The following is an 18186-nucleotide window of genomic DNA, read 5'->3' as shown; positions in this document are numbered from 1 at the left end:
TGATGTCAACAAATAAATCAACTTAATGATATCTGTGCAGTTGTGTTCTTGACCAGTCTTGAAATAAATTCTTCGTCTGAGACCAAGACAAGGCGGAGTAAAAGTGTGGTCAATTCTGAGACGGGACCTTCAAAAAGTGGTCTTGAAACTGGTCTTGAGTACCACAACACTGCTTTAATTACTGATGAACTATAAAAATGATAAAGGTGTTTAAGAGGAATATGAAAATCTGCTATATTAGTGGTGTGCAGTTACGTAGAGCTCCTGCTTAATTGTCTTTATTGTCATTTGTTCATGCTCTCATGGTTCCAGTGCTGTAATTGAAAATGCCTGCAGGTCAAATCCATTTATCTGTCCACTGCCGTGTCTCACGGCTTTACAACAAATGCATGTGTGTGTTTGTGTATGTGTGTGTGTGTGTGTGTGTGTGTGTGTGTGTGTGTGAGTGCAGAGAGAGACAAAGAGGCAGAGAGAAAAGGAAGGATGTGTGTGCGTGCATGTCAGTGCCCCTTCGGGTGTGCGTCCTCTTTTTCAAGCTAACCCATCCTGACACTGCATTGCAGAGGTTAGGTCCCCACGTTAATGTGTGCCACTTGAAATTGCTAATTTTTCAAAGATGGCTAATCTTTTTTTACCCCTAGCTGTGATGAGATCTCTGGGACTGTTGAATATTCCATTAATAGAATTAATTTGTTCTCTGCCGCCACATGTAATTTCTGTCCAATTGGTGAAATGTCTCTTGCTCATTAGGTCATGACCTTTATGTCAGCCTCCCAGAAACTCATTATAAATGAAGATTTGACAGCTTGCCTTGTGCAAGGGGGAAAAAAATTTAACCACCCAGCACTGCACACATGCTTAGCATATGGCGAGGTAGCATTTGTTACTCTGCAGGCAACATATGAGTGAGCCACTGTATTTATCCATTGTGTGTTTTTGTGTTTGAGACTGAGCAGTGCATTGACAGATGATTTCCTCCTGACTGTCTGTTTATCCAGGCCCTGATTCTTTCCGTATGCTTCTTAAAGTTGTTTGTTTACATGTGTCAGGACTCATGTTCAAACACGGCTGTTGTTTGTGTTGACAGTGCACGGTGAAGGCTGCCTCCGCACTCCACGACAAGCTGTTCCGCAGGCTCCTCCTCAGCCCCATGCACTTTTTTGATACAACACCTCTGGGTCGTATCCTGACCCGCTTCTCCAGAGACATGGATGAGGGTGAGGTTTGATTTGTCTTGACTGGAAACCTTTGCCCCAGCAGGGCTCTCAGTCAGCGAAGTCGCCCTGGATGACAAGGTGTAGTGCCGAGGCACAGTGTGATGTCAGATGGAGTTTTTTAGCCTGAGGGAGCGGCTTTCTGTTATCCACTTCACTGGTGTCTTTGCTTGACATGTTGATTTGTGGGTTGCTGTTTGTTTTTGTTTATGTTTTGTTTTTTTGGATGGTTGGTTTTATTTCCTAGCCTAATATTTTTGTAAACTCCATTGTGCCTCTTTGCGTCTCACTGAGGGAGACACAAAGAGAAAGTTCACGAATAGAGATAGCTGTCATTCTAGAGGTTTGGGACAGAACTATATTTTGAGGAGGTTTTGATTTTTGCTCTTCAATTATGCTGGGAAAATATATTTTAAAAGATCAAACTCTCGGCTATTAAATCTTGTAACAGGCCATTCCCCAAGTGATTTATTTTTTTAGTTTCCATCATATGGAAAATGTGACAGAGGTAACGTCTTATGTTACAGAGTTGACTAAATGTTTTTTTCATTTTTTCATTTCACAGCATAGTGAGCAGCCATTTTAATTTTTAATAGTTGCTCAGAGTTCTCTTAATGTTAATCAAAATACACATTTTAAAACCATAATTCTTATTTAGCTTTGATTTAGAAGGGCTATGGAGTTGTCATGTTATGGTTGAGACACATCTGATAACAATCATTCAATGAATTTGTTGAAAAAGTATTCCCACCTTTTATATAAACCCACTTCAGTGAAAATCATATTTCTAACCTTGTTAACATGTTCATGTGGTGTTTTTCATGTGGTACAAGACATATCAGGAGCGAAATAAGCAGTAAATGGCATGTTTAGGTTGAGGACTATTTGCATATTAATGAATCCTTGAGTACTAAATGAAGGCAAGGTGTAGGCAATTTATCACTTCTTGCAGGGCATTTTGTATTGTTTAAAACATGACTAGAGGTGGAGTTTAAACCAGGAAGTGAGACAGGCGTTCTTATGGGTATAGCAAACCCCTTTTTATGATTGATTAAATCATGGTTTTGTAAAGGTGATAGAAATATGAGACACAACTTTAATGGGTCAATATTTTCATAAAAAATCATTTTTAAAAACAAAGATGATTATAGTAGTACATTATTATATTTATGTTATCAGAAGGTGTTGTTGGTTTGGGATTTTGAAGACTTTTAATTGTTTGAAGTTGTGAATTATTGTCTGGGACAGTGGTGTTTTCTGGTACAGAGCAAGTTAGAAATTAAAAAAAATTAAAGCAGACCAAAACATTTCATAAATACACATATTTAATAGATATAAATTATTAAAGACTACAGTTTCACCCAAAAATTTGAATTATATTATTGGTATGAATAATTAAAGTTTAATTTTAATTTTTTTGGGTAGGATATTATTTGTCCCAGTTCTCAAGAATGGGTAATAGATCCAACACCACACAGTGTGTCTGATATATAATATGTCTCCTTTCCACAGTTGACGTGCGTCTCTCCATGCAAGCTGAAATGCTGCTGCAGAACCTGACCCTGGTGATGTTTTGCTTGGCAATGGTGGGCATCGTCTTCCCCTGGTTCCTGATCTCCATCCTCCCCCTGGGAGCCTGTCTCTGCATTGTCAACCGTGTCTCCAGGTCAGACTCTCATCACTCCTGCTTTTATCTTTGTTGTTGAGCCTGAGAATCAAACAGGTTGTTTACACAGCATAATTTACAAGTTACAGTGTTTCTTCTCAGAACCGGCATGAGCAAGGTTTTAATGCTCAGTATCTTCAGCACACCATCAGAAATTACCTGAAGAATAAGTTCAAGTACAAATCTAAGAACATTTTTATAAATGAGGGACCAGATTATTCATTATAGATAGATTGGTTTCCAGGTCCTGTTCCCAGGCATTTTTGATTTGGGTAGGGAGACTTGGACTGGCCGAGTCCAAGGACCCACAGATAATTGAGATGCCCTTCCCCTGATTAGGGTCCATATTCAGAAGGACATCAATCAAGGTTTAAGGGGGAGGGGGGTGATTGGGGAAATGAGGAAACTGTTTTTGATAAAAATCTCTCATTCTCTTCTTTTACCCAACTCTCACAGTTGGGTAAAAGACATTTTGATGAAGGCTCAGTAAAAGATGGAAAAAAAATTCTGCTTCATACAAATCCCTCATACAGTTAACTACTATGCTGTCATTGAAGTTTGGAAGGCTGAATCAGTACTTGAACATTTGAAAAGGTGGTTTCTGAGCAATGTAGCAAGACTGGAAACCACTTTTTCATTAGTTTTTATTATTCTCTTTGATTTAAGCACCATGAGTAACCATTTATTACTTCATAAGGAGATATTTAATTAAAAGTTAAACCAAACAAGTCTCTTGCACAAAAATGCTGCCAGTTAAATGAGCTCCCTGTATTTTGTGAATGCGACTGGCTTTGTATTATAAAAGCAGAGCATTGACTCCAACAAACAACAGTACACATGACAGCACTACCCATAATGATTATGACTTAGGTGATACAAACTTATTGTAATCTGTAAAATTTAACAGGAGAGTGAATAACAGTGAAAGAAGTGCAGTGATAATCTTTACCTGCAGGTGTTATCGGCCATTGATTTAATATTTAATAGTTTCTGTGGTAAATGTTGCAGCAGCGCCCTGAATGATCCGATGACTCCGCTTTAGTCATTATTTACGGTTTTGCAGCAATTGTGCAATAAAGGTGAATCCACTGAGGGGAACAGCAGCACACTGGTATCATGGGAAATAACCACAGTATCTTGTTATTTCCTCTATCTGAGAGATCAAGAACAACATGACTCTCAGTGTTATTGTTGTGCTGCTGGTGTAAAGTCAGAACGTGCAAAAACAAAATATGTGAAGTCCCCAGTGTCATACATATTAAAGGGACAGTTCACCCCAAAATCAAAAATACATATTTTATCTCCGGCCTGATGTGTTCTTTATCCATCTAGATTGTTTTGGTTTAAGTTGCAGAGCTTTGGAGATATCGACTGTAGTCATGTCTGATTCTCTCCAATATAATGGGTCTAGATGGAACTCGGCTTTAATATTTTATAGAACTTCCTTAATCCGTTGATTGTGTGCAGGAGTGTCACTAGTAGCTTTTTAGAAATAAAGCGCTAAGAGGGTCTGAAAAGTCACTAAATCTAGTGAGAAAATTGATGCACTGGCAACACTCAGCCTAATAATTATGATGTGGTTAATAAACAAGGTGAAAAAAGAGGGATTTGCTCCCTGGTAGCTCAGCTTGTAAAGTGCACAGCTCATGCACAGAGGCTCAGTCCTCAGCAGCTAGGTTTGATTGTAGCCTGCAGTCCCCCTCTCTCTCCCCTACTTCCTGACTATCTACATGCTGTTCCATCAAATAAACAATGATACGATGGAGACTGAAGGACAAGCAAGTCACTAAAACTACATGTATCGGTCAGCTTTGTGCTGTCAGCAGACCTCCACTGTTAATAAGAAAAGTGACTACACAGTCAGGGTCTTATCTTTTCTCTGTATACTCTTATAAATGCATCATCGTCAACATCATCATCAAGTTTGCTGAGAATAATAAATGTTATCGTAATTGAGTTGTTTTTGAAAATGAAATGCTAATGAATAAAATTAAAGTGAAAGTTAAAAATAGATTTTGATGGTATGGTTTTAAGCACTCTGTATGAACTGCTGTCTTTATGCTGAGCTACACCTGCCAACTGTTTTACTGTGCTAGAGAGCTCAGTGGTGCTGCTGTTACAGATCAACCAAGTTGCACCATATTCAGGAGAATGCAGATATCTCCAAAACTCTGCAACACACGACAAAACAATCTAGACAGATATATAGCACTAGATATTAGAGGAAAAATATGTTGTTTTTTTTATTTTAAGGCGAACTGTCTCTTTAACAGTAGCCCTACATATGATTAGTAACTTCACATCATATTAAGTAATGACAAATATAAGATGACATGTATGGTAATTTTGAAAACAAATTTGTCGGGCAAAGAGTTTTGGGGGGAATTTTAATGACATTGATTGCTTGTTCACAGCTGAGCTGTCTCCGTGCTCACAGATCACACGCAATTTCCCCTCCCCATCTGTGGATATGAAACATTTGATATCTTTTCCCCACATAAACTGAATTCTTGATTTCTTTAATCAGATCTTATACCAGTTTGTCTCTAAAGGGATCAATTTAATTACAAAATATCTTCATTTATCTTTTAAGAGACACTTGATTTGCAAGCAATTCAAGAGGAATTAATGTTGAACTTTGATAGAGTATTGAAGCACACAAGAACCGAGAGAAAGAACGTTACCAAAAGGTAGTGATCACCCCTGGCAACACTTTCAAGGAGCAATCATGAGTACTGCAATCCAAATAGCGAGTTGGAGCCATAGACTGTATATTAAATAGATCAAAATTCTATTTAATATACAATCTATGGTTGAAGCGAGTTGTTTCCCCTGGCACCCTTCTCCCTAGACTCAGTTAAGCTTGAGCAGGCTGCAGGAGCACTGCAGGAGTGCAGGATGTGTCAGCATTGTGAATTGACAATGACAAGCGATGATGAGTTCTACACTGTAAGTTGATCAGCTGTTCATACTCTTCATTTGTCTGTCAATGTAAAATTAAGCCTGTTATCCTGACAACAGAAGCCTGCTGTTCTGAAATAACACACAATGGACACTTACTCCTTCTACAAGATTATTAATGATTTCTCATAACTCATAAACAGACACTTAGGCATTCTGTGAAAATTCAGCATTCATTTGAACTGTCGTTAGTGTGAAACTAACTAAATTTCACTGGGGGATACTGTGGCCGGAGCGCTGTTGACACAGTGGTGAGTGAGTGATCTCTGATGACACATTATGGTCATTTTATGATTTATTGCAGCAAATATATAAGAGATTTCTCCTTTAAGCTTACAAGAGTGATCATCCCTGGCAACACTTAAAAAGAATGAGATACTGTATCTTACAGTCACGACATCTGAGGATATGTATAGACGTTACATCCAGCTGGATCTCCCATTGAAATTACCCACTTCTGAAGCAGCATTTATTGAATTCTGAAATGAAACTGCCCAGGGCATAAACATGTTTGTCTGGATCACAGCCTCCAAGCGAAGAAGTGTCATGTTCTTTCCCCCTCTCTTCTGGGCTTTTATGAGAAAACCAGATGATTCATGGGAGACTTGTAATTCACATGCACCATCCATTCTGTCCTGGTGTCTAAAAGTAGAAAGACACCTCGCCTTTGTCAATAAACCTCTCTCACTCACACTGCCACGTGGACGGCGAGTCTGCTTTCTGCCAATTGTGTGGCCTTCTGTGTGCGACGGTGCTCATAATGTCGCACATGCATCAGATAGCGGAAAACGACCGGAGCTCTGTCAGGAAAACGGCTGTCGGGCTGTGGACCACATCCCTCTCTGTCTACCGTGTCATCATTACCTGTCTGCCACCCATGCATTTTCCCCTCCTTCATTCTTTAGTGTTGTTTTGGTATTCAGGTGTAATGTCTGTCTCTTTTCAAGATCAATGAAAGATGCAAAATAAATAAGCGGTTGATGGCAGCGACATCAATTTGACTGAAATGTGGCAAGCATGCTTCAGATCTTTAAAACCAGAGAAAATTACCCACTCACAGGATTTTAAAATTCAGTCTCTTTTGTAGGTATTTACTGTGGCTCATTGTAGGAATAAAATGTTCCTCATGATGTTCTCCAATTTAATCTTATTTATTTGAAAGATTTGCTCCTCACATGCCAGAGCCTATTTGCACACAATACCCCACCATTTTTATTCAAATGAGGCAGACCTGAGTGGAAGCTTTTCTATTCTGCAGCGCTGCAAACATGTCTAATTTGGATTTTCACAACCGTTTAGGGTAACAAATCCAAACAAACTTTAGTTGTAGTGCGTTTCTGAAGTTTGTTTATTTCTGCCTGAAAATAAGAATAGACATTTTAAGACGACATATTTTTCAGCCATTCATCAAAATATGAATGAATATGAAAAGGACAAAATTTTATCTCCAAGTGACTAATGGGGACAACAGTTTTTAAAACTGGTCCAGTATTGAGCGAGAGCGCTGCAGCCAACACAAGCGAAACGGAGCTACAACGTAATCCTTATGGGCCACCACGAAGCGTTTCATAATTACCCGTAAGGACTACGTTACAGTTCAGTTTTGCTTCTGATGGCTGCAGCACTCTCCCTCAATTCTGGACCAATTATTGTCACTTATATATTGTTACATTGTTAGTCACTTATACTCAAAAACTTGTGAAAATAGGGTCCGGTTACCCTTTAAAATTGTGCAAACATCTGCATTTAATAATTTCCAATTACATATCTAGGAAATATTTATATAATCAACATTAATAATATGAATTCAGTTCCTACAGTAGGAAGTTAAGTGTAAAAGATTATCTATTCTCTGTTTCCAGGGTTCTGATTCGAGAGCTGAAACGTCTGGAGAATATCAGCCAATCACCATTCACCTCTCACATCACCAGCAGTCTTCAGGGGCTCTCCACAATCCATGCTTATGGCAGAGGGCAGGATTTCCTCCAAAGGTGAGTACAATGCTCTGTAAGAGATGGAGATCATTAAACTTTGATTTCATCTTATCTCTTGCTGTATTTTTCAGTTTACTCTTCGGTTAGTAATATACCAAACCTCATACCACAAAATTTCCCATCAGCGAGCAGGAGAGGATGGAGTTCTGCTCCGCTTGACATGGTTTTATCTCTCATTCCACAGATATCAGGAATTACTGGACACCAACCAGGCGTCCAACTACCTCTTCAGTTGTGCTATGCGTTGGCTGGCTGTCCGCCTGGACCTCATCAGCATCTCTCTTATCACTGCTGTTGCACTTCTCATAGTCTTCATGCACAATCAGATACCTCCAGCCTATGCAGGCCTGGCCATATCGTACGCAGTGCAGGTTTGTACACAAACACATGTAGTAAAACAGAATGTATGGGGACACTGGCAATGATAGGAGTCTATAAGTATGAAAAGACACAGGATAAGAACGTGGCAAAGTAAAGCCTCTGTTTCTAACTGTTTGACATTTATTTTTTTTTAAATGGACAGTTCAACCTTAAATCAAAAATACATATGTTTTTATTTTTCCTCTTATCTGTAGTGCTGATTATACACCTAGATTGTGTCGGTGAGTTGCGGAGTTTTTGAGATATCAACCGTAGAGATGCCTGCCTTCTCTTGGATATAATGGAATTAGATGCCTTTTGATAGGTCTTTGACCAACCAGGTCATGATTTTCCCGACAGGGTTGAGTTGTTGAAATGAATTTTTTGGTGTTTTGAGCACCACAAGGTGAGAGCCATCTATAGCCCATATTTACAGATCTGTGCAACTTACTCCAAAACTATCTAGGTGGATAAACAGCAATATAGGTTACAGGAAAAAATCGTATTTCTGATTTGGGAGTTTCTTGTTTGCATTGTCATGTCTGGTTGGCCAATTCTTCACTCAGAGGTTATGCCTTTATAGCCTCATGTCCAGTAGCTTATGTTGGTTAATGTTATTTTTGTTTCATTTTGCTGTGTAAGTCACAGTACTATTTCAGTCTGCTGATTTTATGACTTCCCTCCATTTCTGCTTTCTTTACCATAGCTTAACATTTTAGCTGCTAAATGTCTCACTTATTCTTCCTTTTTAGGAGCATGCATCAAATAGCTTTTTTTTTTTTTAATAATTTGAACATTTATTGAATTTTGCAACAACAATATCCAGCAACAAAACAGAAAAGCAAAACAAAAACAAAAAAGCAGGTAACTAAACGAGCATTTTTCATATTATTTTCCTAGTTCAGTCTCGCCAGCATTTTCTCACTTAATGATATTTCCATCATTTGTCCCCTCCACAGTTTCTATGTAGGAGTCTGAGGCTCTTTCCAAGTTGTTAAGCCAGTTTTCTAATACTCTGAATGCAAATTTACTTAAATGAAGCACCACAGCTCTGCCTAAAGGAGATACAACCTTGGAACTCTGGACAGTTCACATTCTTCTTATTGTTAAACTGTCTGATATATGGTTTTATTTGTTTTAGATGTTCATTGCTTGAGGTTGGGTTGACCAACAAGGATTCAATTTTAAACCCATCATGGTTTAACTTTAAATTATGTTGCACCAAACTTTGAAACTAAATAAAAGAAAGAAAGATTAAGTTTAAGTGTCTCTTAAAACCTCAGTTGGTTTTCACTCTAAACCTGGACTAAAGTTAATTACGTTGCATCAAAACTTTTTTTCTCGATGGCTCACTTTTTAGCTAGTTAGCAAATAATATAACTTAAAAAAACAAACAAAAAAAACATCTTAGCTGGCAAGCAAACAATATAATATTTTTATTTTTTTTATTTTTAGCTAGCTTCCAAACAATGTAACATTTTGTTAACTTCTTAGCTAGCTAGCAAACAAAATAACATTTTTAATTTTACTTTGTAGCTAACTAGCAAACAGTGTAACATTAAGGAACACAGAGCAGCAAAAGTTAACAGTTTTTCCTTCCTCTTTTATACTTACTAGGTACCAAAAGCACTAAAATTATCTTAATTAAATAATTAATTAAACTCCACTGAGTTTCAGTTTACATCAATAAACTTGGATTTATTAAACAGTGATTCATTTTAAATTGCCCTCTCATTTTAAGCTCTGTTCATTTTAAAACTGAATTTACTAATTTAATATCCTAATTTTGCTCAACTCTGACTTGAACTAATCTTGTTGATGCAACCCAGTGTTAGTGTAATAGTGTAACTGACATAACATAATGTAACAGCCATGGTGGAGAATTATAGAGGATCTATATCAACAAATTAACAAATTATTTTGTAAATGTTTTGATTGTTTTACTGCTCCTTTTCAACTCACTCTCTCTCTCTTCACCTCCAGCTAACCGGCTTGTTTCAGTTCACGGTGCGGCTGCTCACAGAGACTGAAGCTCGGTTTACATCAGTTGAGAGGATCAATCATTATATAAAGGTAAGAACATTGATTGGCACAGTGAGGAGGGTGGATTATGTGGCACTCAGACACACTGTCCGTGTCCACATAGACTGGGACACTGTAGAATCACACCATCAGAAGCAGACCACCAACCCAGCTTGACAGCTTGAATTTAGGGCAGTTGGCATGTCCAGACGTTTTAGTTGTGTGCATGTGATTGTATATGTGTGATAAGCAGCACAGCAGGGAGCAGATACAAGCTCAGTGTGAGGTCTTTACACACTCCAGAGCACATGACGGGGCTTGTTTCACACAACAGCCATCAAACTGCAAAGAAGATACGAATAGCAACTTAACTTTTTCTTCTCTGTCTCAAGTGCAAAGAAAAGCTCATAGTGAGAAAATCACTACAAATCAGTTAGGGGGCTTGCACCTCCGCAGAGATTTAGAGATTAATACCAGATACTATCATCTGTTCCTTATCTCAGTGTCTAGAGAGTGAAGCACCTCGACAGAGTCCTGAGGCGGCTGCTTCTGCCCCCTCCTGGCCTCAGCGGGGAAAGATCACCTTCCAGGATGTAGAGATGCGTTATCGTGATAATCTGCCACTTGTGCTTAAGAATCTGTCCTTCACCATCCTGCCTGAGGAGACCATCGGCATTGTGGGCCGCACAGGATCAGGTATATGTGACCCTTCAGTGTTTCCCAGCCGCCAGCGATTTCAGTGTCTTTTCAAATCTCCTTCTTCATGCGGTATCTGTTCTTTGTGCGTTTGCAGGAAAGTCCTCTCTGGGTGTAGCCCTGTTCAGACTGGCGGAGCTGACCGGAGGCTGTATTGTCATTGACGGAATCAATATTGCACAGATTGGTCTGGATGACCTGCGAAGCAAGCTAGCCATCATTCCTCAGGAGCCGGTGCTCTTCATCGGGACAGTCAGGTAATCTGAATGATAATTACTTGTATTATTGAGTTTTGTAACTTATGCATTGCTCAGATTTAAAAAGTAGAGCAGAGAGAATGAATGAGAAGTTGAAAGTTCCCTGCTGATGTGGCTTTACATCAAAACTAAACCAAATATGTTGTAAATCTGTGCCTGTGATGTTTAAAAGGACAGTTCACCCCAAAATCAAAAGTACATATTTTCCTCTGGCCTGTAGTGCTGTTTCATCTAGATTGTTTTGGTGTCAGTTGCAAGATTTGGAGATATTGTCCATAGAAAGCTCAAAGCATAAAAAAAATACATTTGAAAACTCCAGAAACACCAGTGTCTCTCTCCAGAAATCATTACTTGGTTACTCACGATAATCTACAGTCCTTATTTAGAGCAGTTTCATGTAGGAACTATTTTCTAGAGATGCACCCGAACCTTTTCCTCAGAAAAACACAAATAATATGATGGAATCTGATATCAAGTGAATAATATATTGTAATAAAATTAAACTTAAGTACTTGTGTTAAAATGTACTTAAACTGAATTGTTAACTCGTTATTCTTCATTTCCATATTCAGAGAGTCAGCCAGCTCAGTGGAGTGGGTGGACCTGAAGGTCTGGACTCAGGCTAATATATTATATTAATATATATGTATAACATTCTAGTACTGTGAAGTTCAGTAAGATTAGCACATCCAGAAACATCACCATTTAAGATTATTCCCTTCAGGTGAAGGTCATTTTTTATATATTCAGTGTAAAGAGTTTCTATTTCCAATACAGTACAATATTTGCTCAGTGACTTTGAGATTTGCTCCTTGGGCATCAAAATTTGGTACTGAGGGCAGGGCACTGTTCAATACTCAATAGTATTGAGGCACTTTTGATGGTTCCATAAAAATATTGAGATTCGATACCCAGCCTTAGTTTCTTTTTCTTCAGTGTCCTCTAGTTAAAGAGGTGGTGGTCGGGTTTAGTTCATAAAACTTTGTTTAGTGAAAAATAAAAAAGAGAGACAGAGATGAAAAGTACAGTATGAGGATGTGGAAATAAATGTAATAATTAATTATTTGTCAATATTAAATCAACTTAATTCTTTGAATAGTTAAAAAAAATCTTAGGTTAGAAAATACAACATTTGTCTGATTTAACATGATGTTCTATCTAAAATATACACACTTCAGGTGTTCTGTTCTGTCGGTTGAACAGATACAGATACAGATAATGACATCTCTGTGCACCTCTAATATTTTCTTTATACCAAACTACACACAAGAAAGCATGGTCGAGATGTTACAGCTCAGCTGAGGAGGACACCATTAATGTTTACATCCAGCGCGGTCACGAGCCTCTCGTCCAGGAGAAGAGGCCTGCTTTCACGGTGATACGGTTGGCGGGTGTAGTTTGGTAGAAAGACAGCTCACAACGAGGTCTGTGAATTATCTTGAGTAAGCAGGCTTTTGAGTTTTGAGCACTACAAGCCAAGTGCCATCTAGGTCTTTTATATTCTAGAGAAGGCAGACATCTCTGCGGCTGATATTCCAAAAACTTGGCAACTCACATCAATACAAACTGGATGGAAAAATGGCATTATAGGTCAAAGTAAAAATATGTATTTTTGATTTTGGTATGAACTGTCCCTTTAAATAGATACCTGGAGATGATTTTCTAAAGATTCTACATTGATATTAGATACTATTTGTTTTGTGCAGGCTGGGCTGTGTCTACTAAGCGTGAATGTAAAGCCACACCAGAGGGAAATCATAACAGAAACAAAAATGGTGCTGGGTAGTAAAAAATGAAATGACAGATACGCTAAATTTGACAGGCAAGACTGATTCAAAAACAAAACATCAGCATTGCTTTTATACAAACTAGCAGTCAGTTGCTTTATGGATTTTGACTCCCTCAGGATCAGGTGAGGATTGACCTTGGTCAGCTGACTGGTGGGAATGTAGTGTCGGCAATTTACTGTACTAGACTGTCATCATGTTTAATCCAGTTCATGAATATCACAGTCATGCCTTTTTGTCCCCAATAGGACCAATTTAGACCCATGGGATCAATACTCTGATTCCCAGATCTGGGAGGCTCTTGAAAAGACTCATATTAAAGAGATGGTGAGTGACTAGCTGGTTAAACACTGTGGGATTACACCATATTATGCATTACGTGAATGGAATAAGCCCCTGACATTTATCCTCATACCTCTGTATGACCTTCCTCAGGTCAGCCAGCTGCCTCATTCGCTCCATTCAGAGGTAACGGAGAACGGAGAGAACTTCTCAGTGGGGGAACGTCAGCTACTGTGTGTGGCCAGAGCCCTGCTGCGTAACAGCAAGGTGCTGATTGTATAATTCTGCTCGTTTACATTTACACATGGAACATTGTGTGGCAATGGTGATGATAACAGCTCGAGTAAAATATTCTCTTCAGTTTTATAATAAGAACATCTCCATATCAGAGAAGTCAGTGTGCATGTCCCTGCATGGGATAACACTGCCACCTAGTGGTGTGCATTACAACTGCATCTTATAAACATAAATTATACATTGGCATCATACATCTTATATTCTTTGTTTGTGCATATAATAAAACACCAGAGATTAAATATACAATAACATAAACAATGCACAGATGGAGTGTAAAAGTTAAAGACATTAATATTTTTCTCCATGTTTATTAAGCAAACATCAGAGCAAGTTATAGACAGTACAGATATAAACTGCAAATAAAAAGTTTGTTTCTGTTTCCACCTGCGAAAAAACAGAAACAGAAACAGAAAATGCCTGTAATTCCAGGTTAACCCTTCCACATGTCCCTGCAAAAAAAGAAGAAATATGGGTTAAACTGAATTAATTGGACTGCATTCATACAGCATTTTCATACCTCAATTATATAGTGATATATTCCTTCAAAAACGGTGTTTCAGATTTTTTTAAAAATAATAAATGAGGAGTAACTGCAAAGTGAATCAATATGCGGTTCCATAAAAAAGGACCTCTGTACGTCATTAAAAACTGGCCAAAAACTATCTCTGTCTATCTCTATCTCTCTGATCAACAGATCTGGTGTGATAACAATTTATCTGAGACCTTGTTACAAAGAGAGGAAATGAATTCACTTATTAACAAACTGAAATGAAAATGTACTTATCTGAAGTTTATTAATGTCAAATGTGTTAAACAACTCCAGGGCTCAAATAAAGGGGCAGTATGTGTTTGTGACGATTCTAGCAATTTTATTTATAGTTAAAATATGTATATTTGCTAGCCCACACCATATTGCCACACTATATGAGAGGATTAATCCTAATTATGTTAATAGTAGTCTATTTTCTTACATTTCCACATCTGCTGTTTTGTTAATTGTCTTGTCTTCATTATTTTGTGACTTTTTTTGTTTAAGATTCTTATATTGGATGAGGCAACAGCGGCCATCGACACTGAGACAGATCGTCTCATCCAGGAGACGATTCACAGTGCGTTTGGCAGCTGCACCACCCTCATCATCGCCCATCGTCTCAACACAGTGATGAGCTGTAGCAGGGTCATGGTCCTGGACAACGGCCAGGTGTGTATAAACTAACTGCATGATTCGGCTCCTTGGTTGAAACTCATTCCCCAGTTGATACACCCCTGATTTACTGTGTGAATTGGTCCCTTTGGAGTGATGGATTGGATGAGGCAGTGCACATTTTGCTGAGGTGGTCTTGTGCTCAAGCTGACATTTGATGCAAGTAGTGAACATGAAACACTCACAAACGATTACCAGATTCAGTGTCTCTCCTTAACCCTGTTAATAAGCCGAGGTTTACCTCTCTAAGAGTTCATCAGTGTGCAGAGTTTAGAGGGGCAAGTGAAATGCGATTGATCAACACTGACAATTCCTGGTGTGAATTTACCCCTAATTTGTTAACGCTGTTGCACTCTGTGCAGCCAGGCTTTAGCCTTTGTGCAGTGGGTACACAGACAGATATAAATGAATGAATTATTTTATTTTTTTAGATATCCCTAAATGCCCTAATTCCTCTAATTAAGTACTTCTAAATGTAAGTACTTCTTTAAAGTTGTTGTAGGCAGTTTATTTTGGTGTCATTGGTCAAAAATTCCATAATAACCTTTAAATGAGAAATCTGTAATATATTTACTGTAATAAATCAGAAAATTACCATCATATGTCATCAGAGATCAAGGAAGCATGCAAGTTAATATACTCACTTCTCTGATTTTGATTCTCTCATTTGGCACCAGCTGCAAGATGTGAATGACTGGCTGGATGATGACACTGAGATTTCTGGCATGTGCATTAAAAAGTGATCAGCTCTATCCTTGGTGGAGTTGGAGGGATCAAATGTCAAACCAATCCATGTCTTAGCAATTTAGCTTTTAATGTAAGCTTTTTAAGTATGTATCATTTCTGAGCTTGTCTATCTGTATTATGGTACATCCAATATAGCAGAAATTAGCAGAAAGTCTTATAGTTTGAGCCACAAAAGCAGCATCAGCATTTGAGTGTCAACATCTGAGAGTTAAGTGCCTTTTAATTATCAATTGACGTTGCTTACAGAAACGTCTGGCACACACCAAAGTGTAACATGGCTGTCTGAGGACAATATTTTCCAGACATTCAAATTCTTTTCATACACTGCCCGGGGGAAATAACTAAGGTTGCAATATTCTTAGAGAAAATAATATGCCTTGATTTTTGTTCTCTCTACACAAGTTCATGGAATGAGCAAGTAGGATGTCTGATCTGAAATGCTGCTACTGATCACAGTTTTATCTTTTTCACTCTCGTAGATTCTGGAGTTTGACAGTCCCACCGCCTTGCTGGCAGATGAAAACTCAAGATTCAGAGCCATGATTGAAGCATCAGAAAACCAAAGCAGATAAAAGGCACTGGGGCTGAACTCTGGATGTGAGCGGTGACACCACAAAATATTCAATGGAATACCTGAAATGCCCAGAAAAAAACGCAATTAACTCGATCCTGCCATGGTGTGAAAGTGATGTGTTGAGAAAATACAGAGGCTCTTGTCATGGCTGCTATGTCTGTTTATTTCCAAACCAAAGACCCAGGGACCACATTTTTAAAGGACACATCAAATCTCAGTGTGTTAAGGAAGACGTAACAGCCTCCTGCTCTGTGCCGTCGTGTCACAAGAGATATTTCCTGGAGGCCAAATAATTAACTACAAGTGAAACAGAGCATTGGATCTGACAATAGCACTTTATATTTCACATGGACACATGGGAGGACATGCGGTGCTTCCTTTTCCTCTAGAGGCCAGCTAATCAGCAGGACTCGAAATTAGTTTTACTCATTTTATTTCCATAACTATGACCTCACAGTGCAGGAACTTACTGTTAACAATTTATTAGCTAGTATTCATTATTTAATAGAGTATATCTAAAAACAATCACCTATTTAACATTCCTAGTAGGTACTGTCTGAAACATGCTTAAATGTTCAGTTTTCTATGTTTTATGCACCTTGCTCAATGTAACAATACAGTAATTTCAGTAAATTATTGCAGATGCGATATGTGCCTAGAGCTGTAAACATGTTCAGGTCATATAATGGAGTTAGCCATGTCAGCATGCTTTTTATAGATGGAATGCAAGTACTGTGTTTTGGAATGAGCTAATATTTCCTCTAAATCCAAATGCTGGAGTTTAAAATCTGCACTTTTTACACAGATGGTAATGTTTGTTTGTTTTTTACCAGAAAGGTAATTCTGGTGTTGAACAAATTATGTTATTTAGTTGCAATCGATGTCATCATAAACCATAGGACAGTATGTAATGTGCAACAAAGCTGAAACTGATCAACATCAGAATGTATCTTTAAATGTTGTGTTTTCATCAAGCTGGGGATTGTAAACTTCTGCCTTATAATCAAGTATGTGCTGAACAATCATGAAGAGTGCAATATCTTTCTATTGCATTGATACATTTTCAAGATTGCCTTTGTACACTTGAGATTATGTTGCAATATTTTTTGTAAATGTTTGATTTTTTTGTTGTTAAAGGTTGTGTTTTTCAATAAAAATATTTTTTCTACATGCTGATGTCCATTTGTCTAAGATATTTTACATGTTTAAGGAAAACTCCACTCTTTTTATACATCAAAGTCTTTTTTACAGATCTTGAGTACTACTGCATGTGTGAAAAGTTGTGTAAAGCCTTTTGTGGCTCAAGGCACACACACACACCTGTTCCACAGCTGACAATGTCCTACAATCTGCGTTATGTACACTGGTCAGCTGTTAGCAAACAACATAAATACCTTAACAAGGTGGGAAAATAGCTGGAATTCCTGAAGCTGCATAGGAGTGAAAGAGGATTCTCATTTATTCAATTATTTTCAAAAACTGTATGACATAAAGATTTGCACTGCTATATGTCCTTTGCAGAAATCTGTGTATATGTCTGCAGGTGAGAGAGAGAGAAATAAACAGCTGTGTCCACAACCAACTGGATGCAATATCAGTACTTATCCTACTCAAACCCTCTACTGATTATCTTGACATATCTGTCAGCAACTCAGAGCCTGAGTAATTTTTGTCCTGGGTTCACCTCCCTGACCTCACATGCTGTCAGTCCACCCGTCAGTCTGAATTGTGAAGTCTTGCATTAAGAAGACTATTGTTGGATGATTTAATGAATATAACACAGCAATTACAGCATTCTAAGGTCTGTTATTTCTGCCTAGCAGACTGTTGCTATGAATAACAAGCCCGTTAATATGAAGAACAGGCCATTGCTATGGATACAGTTGCGATCACAGACACTGGAGAAGCAGTAAGATCATTTTTTAAATCCGTAAAATTATTTTCAGATTAATGTTTAGGTAATTTTGCAATCATTGCCTGCTCATTGTACATTATCTCTTACAAGATAAACACATTACAAATTATAAATATCTGTCCTTGGAAAATTAGCTGCTGGGCCGCGATTATGCTCCTGTCCTTTCCACTCTCTGTTCAGTGTGTTCATTTTTCTTTCCTGAAACGCCTT

At 38.1% G+C, this 18186-nt stretch overlaps 1 protein-coding gene across 2 annotated transcripts in view; it reads left to right on the top strand.

Moving 5' to 3' along the window:
• The window catches only part of LOC146327125 (ATP-binding cassette sub-family C member 5), a 47801-nt gene extending 30572 nt beyond the window's left edge, over positions 1 to 17229 (top strand). For both annotated transcript variants that reach the window (XM_084719568.1, XM_084719569.1), the window contains exons 19-29: positions 1088 to 1217; positions 2727 to 2880; positions 7704 to 7832; positions 8020 to 8206; positions 10179 to 10268; positions 10721 to 10913; positions 11011 to 11170; positions 13206 to 13284; positions 13393 to 13506; positions 14573 to 14737; positions 15967 to 17229. In XM_084719568.1, coding sequence (XP_084575694.1) covers positions 1088 to 1217; positions 2727 to 2880; positions 7704 to 7832; positions 8020 to 8206; positions 10179 to 10268; positions 10721 to 10913; positions 11011 to 11170; positions 13206 to 13284; positions 13393 to 13506; positions 14573 to 14737; positions 15967 to 16059 — 1494 coding nt within the window. In that variant the 3' untranslated portion in view covers positions 16060 to 17229. The remainder of the gene's footprint in view (positions 1 to 1087; positions 1218 to 2726; positions 2881 to 7703; positions 7833 to 8019; positions 8207 to 10178; positions 10269 to 10720; positions 10914 to 11010; positions 11171 to 13205; positions 13285 to 13392; positions 13507 to 14572; positions 14738 to 15966) is intronic.
• The last annotated feature ends 957 nt before the right edge of the window (positions 17230 to 18186 follow it).

This window comes from Lutjanus erythropterus, chromosome 5, assembly GCF_056507025.1.
Source record: "Lutjanus erythropterus isolate fLutEry1 chromosome 5, fLutEry1.hap2, whole genome shotgun sequence".
Taxonomy (NCBI): Eukaryota; Metazoa; Chordata; class Actinopteri; order Lutjaniformes; family Lutjanidae; genus Lutjanus; species Lutjanus erythropterus.
The sequence above is the reverse complement of the archived record's forward strand: the minus strand, read 5'-3'. Positions and strand labels throughout refer to the sequence as shown.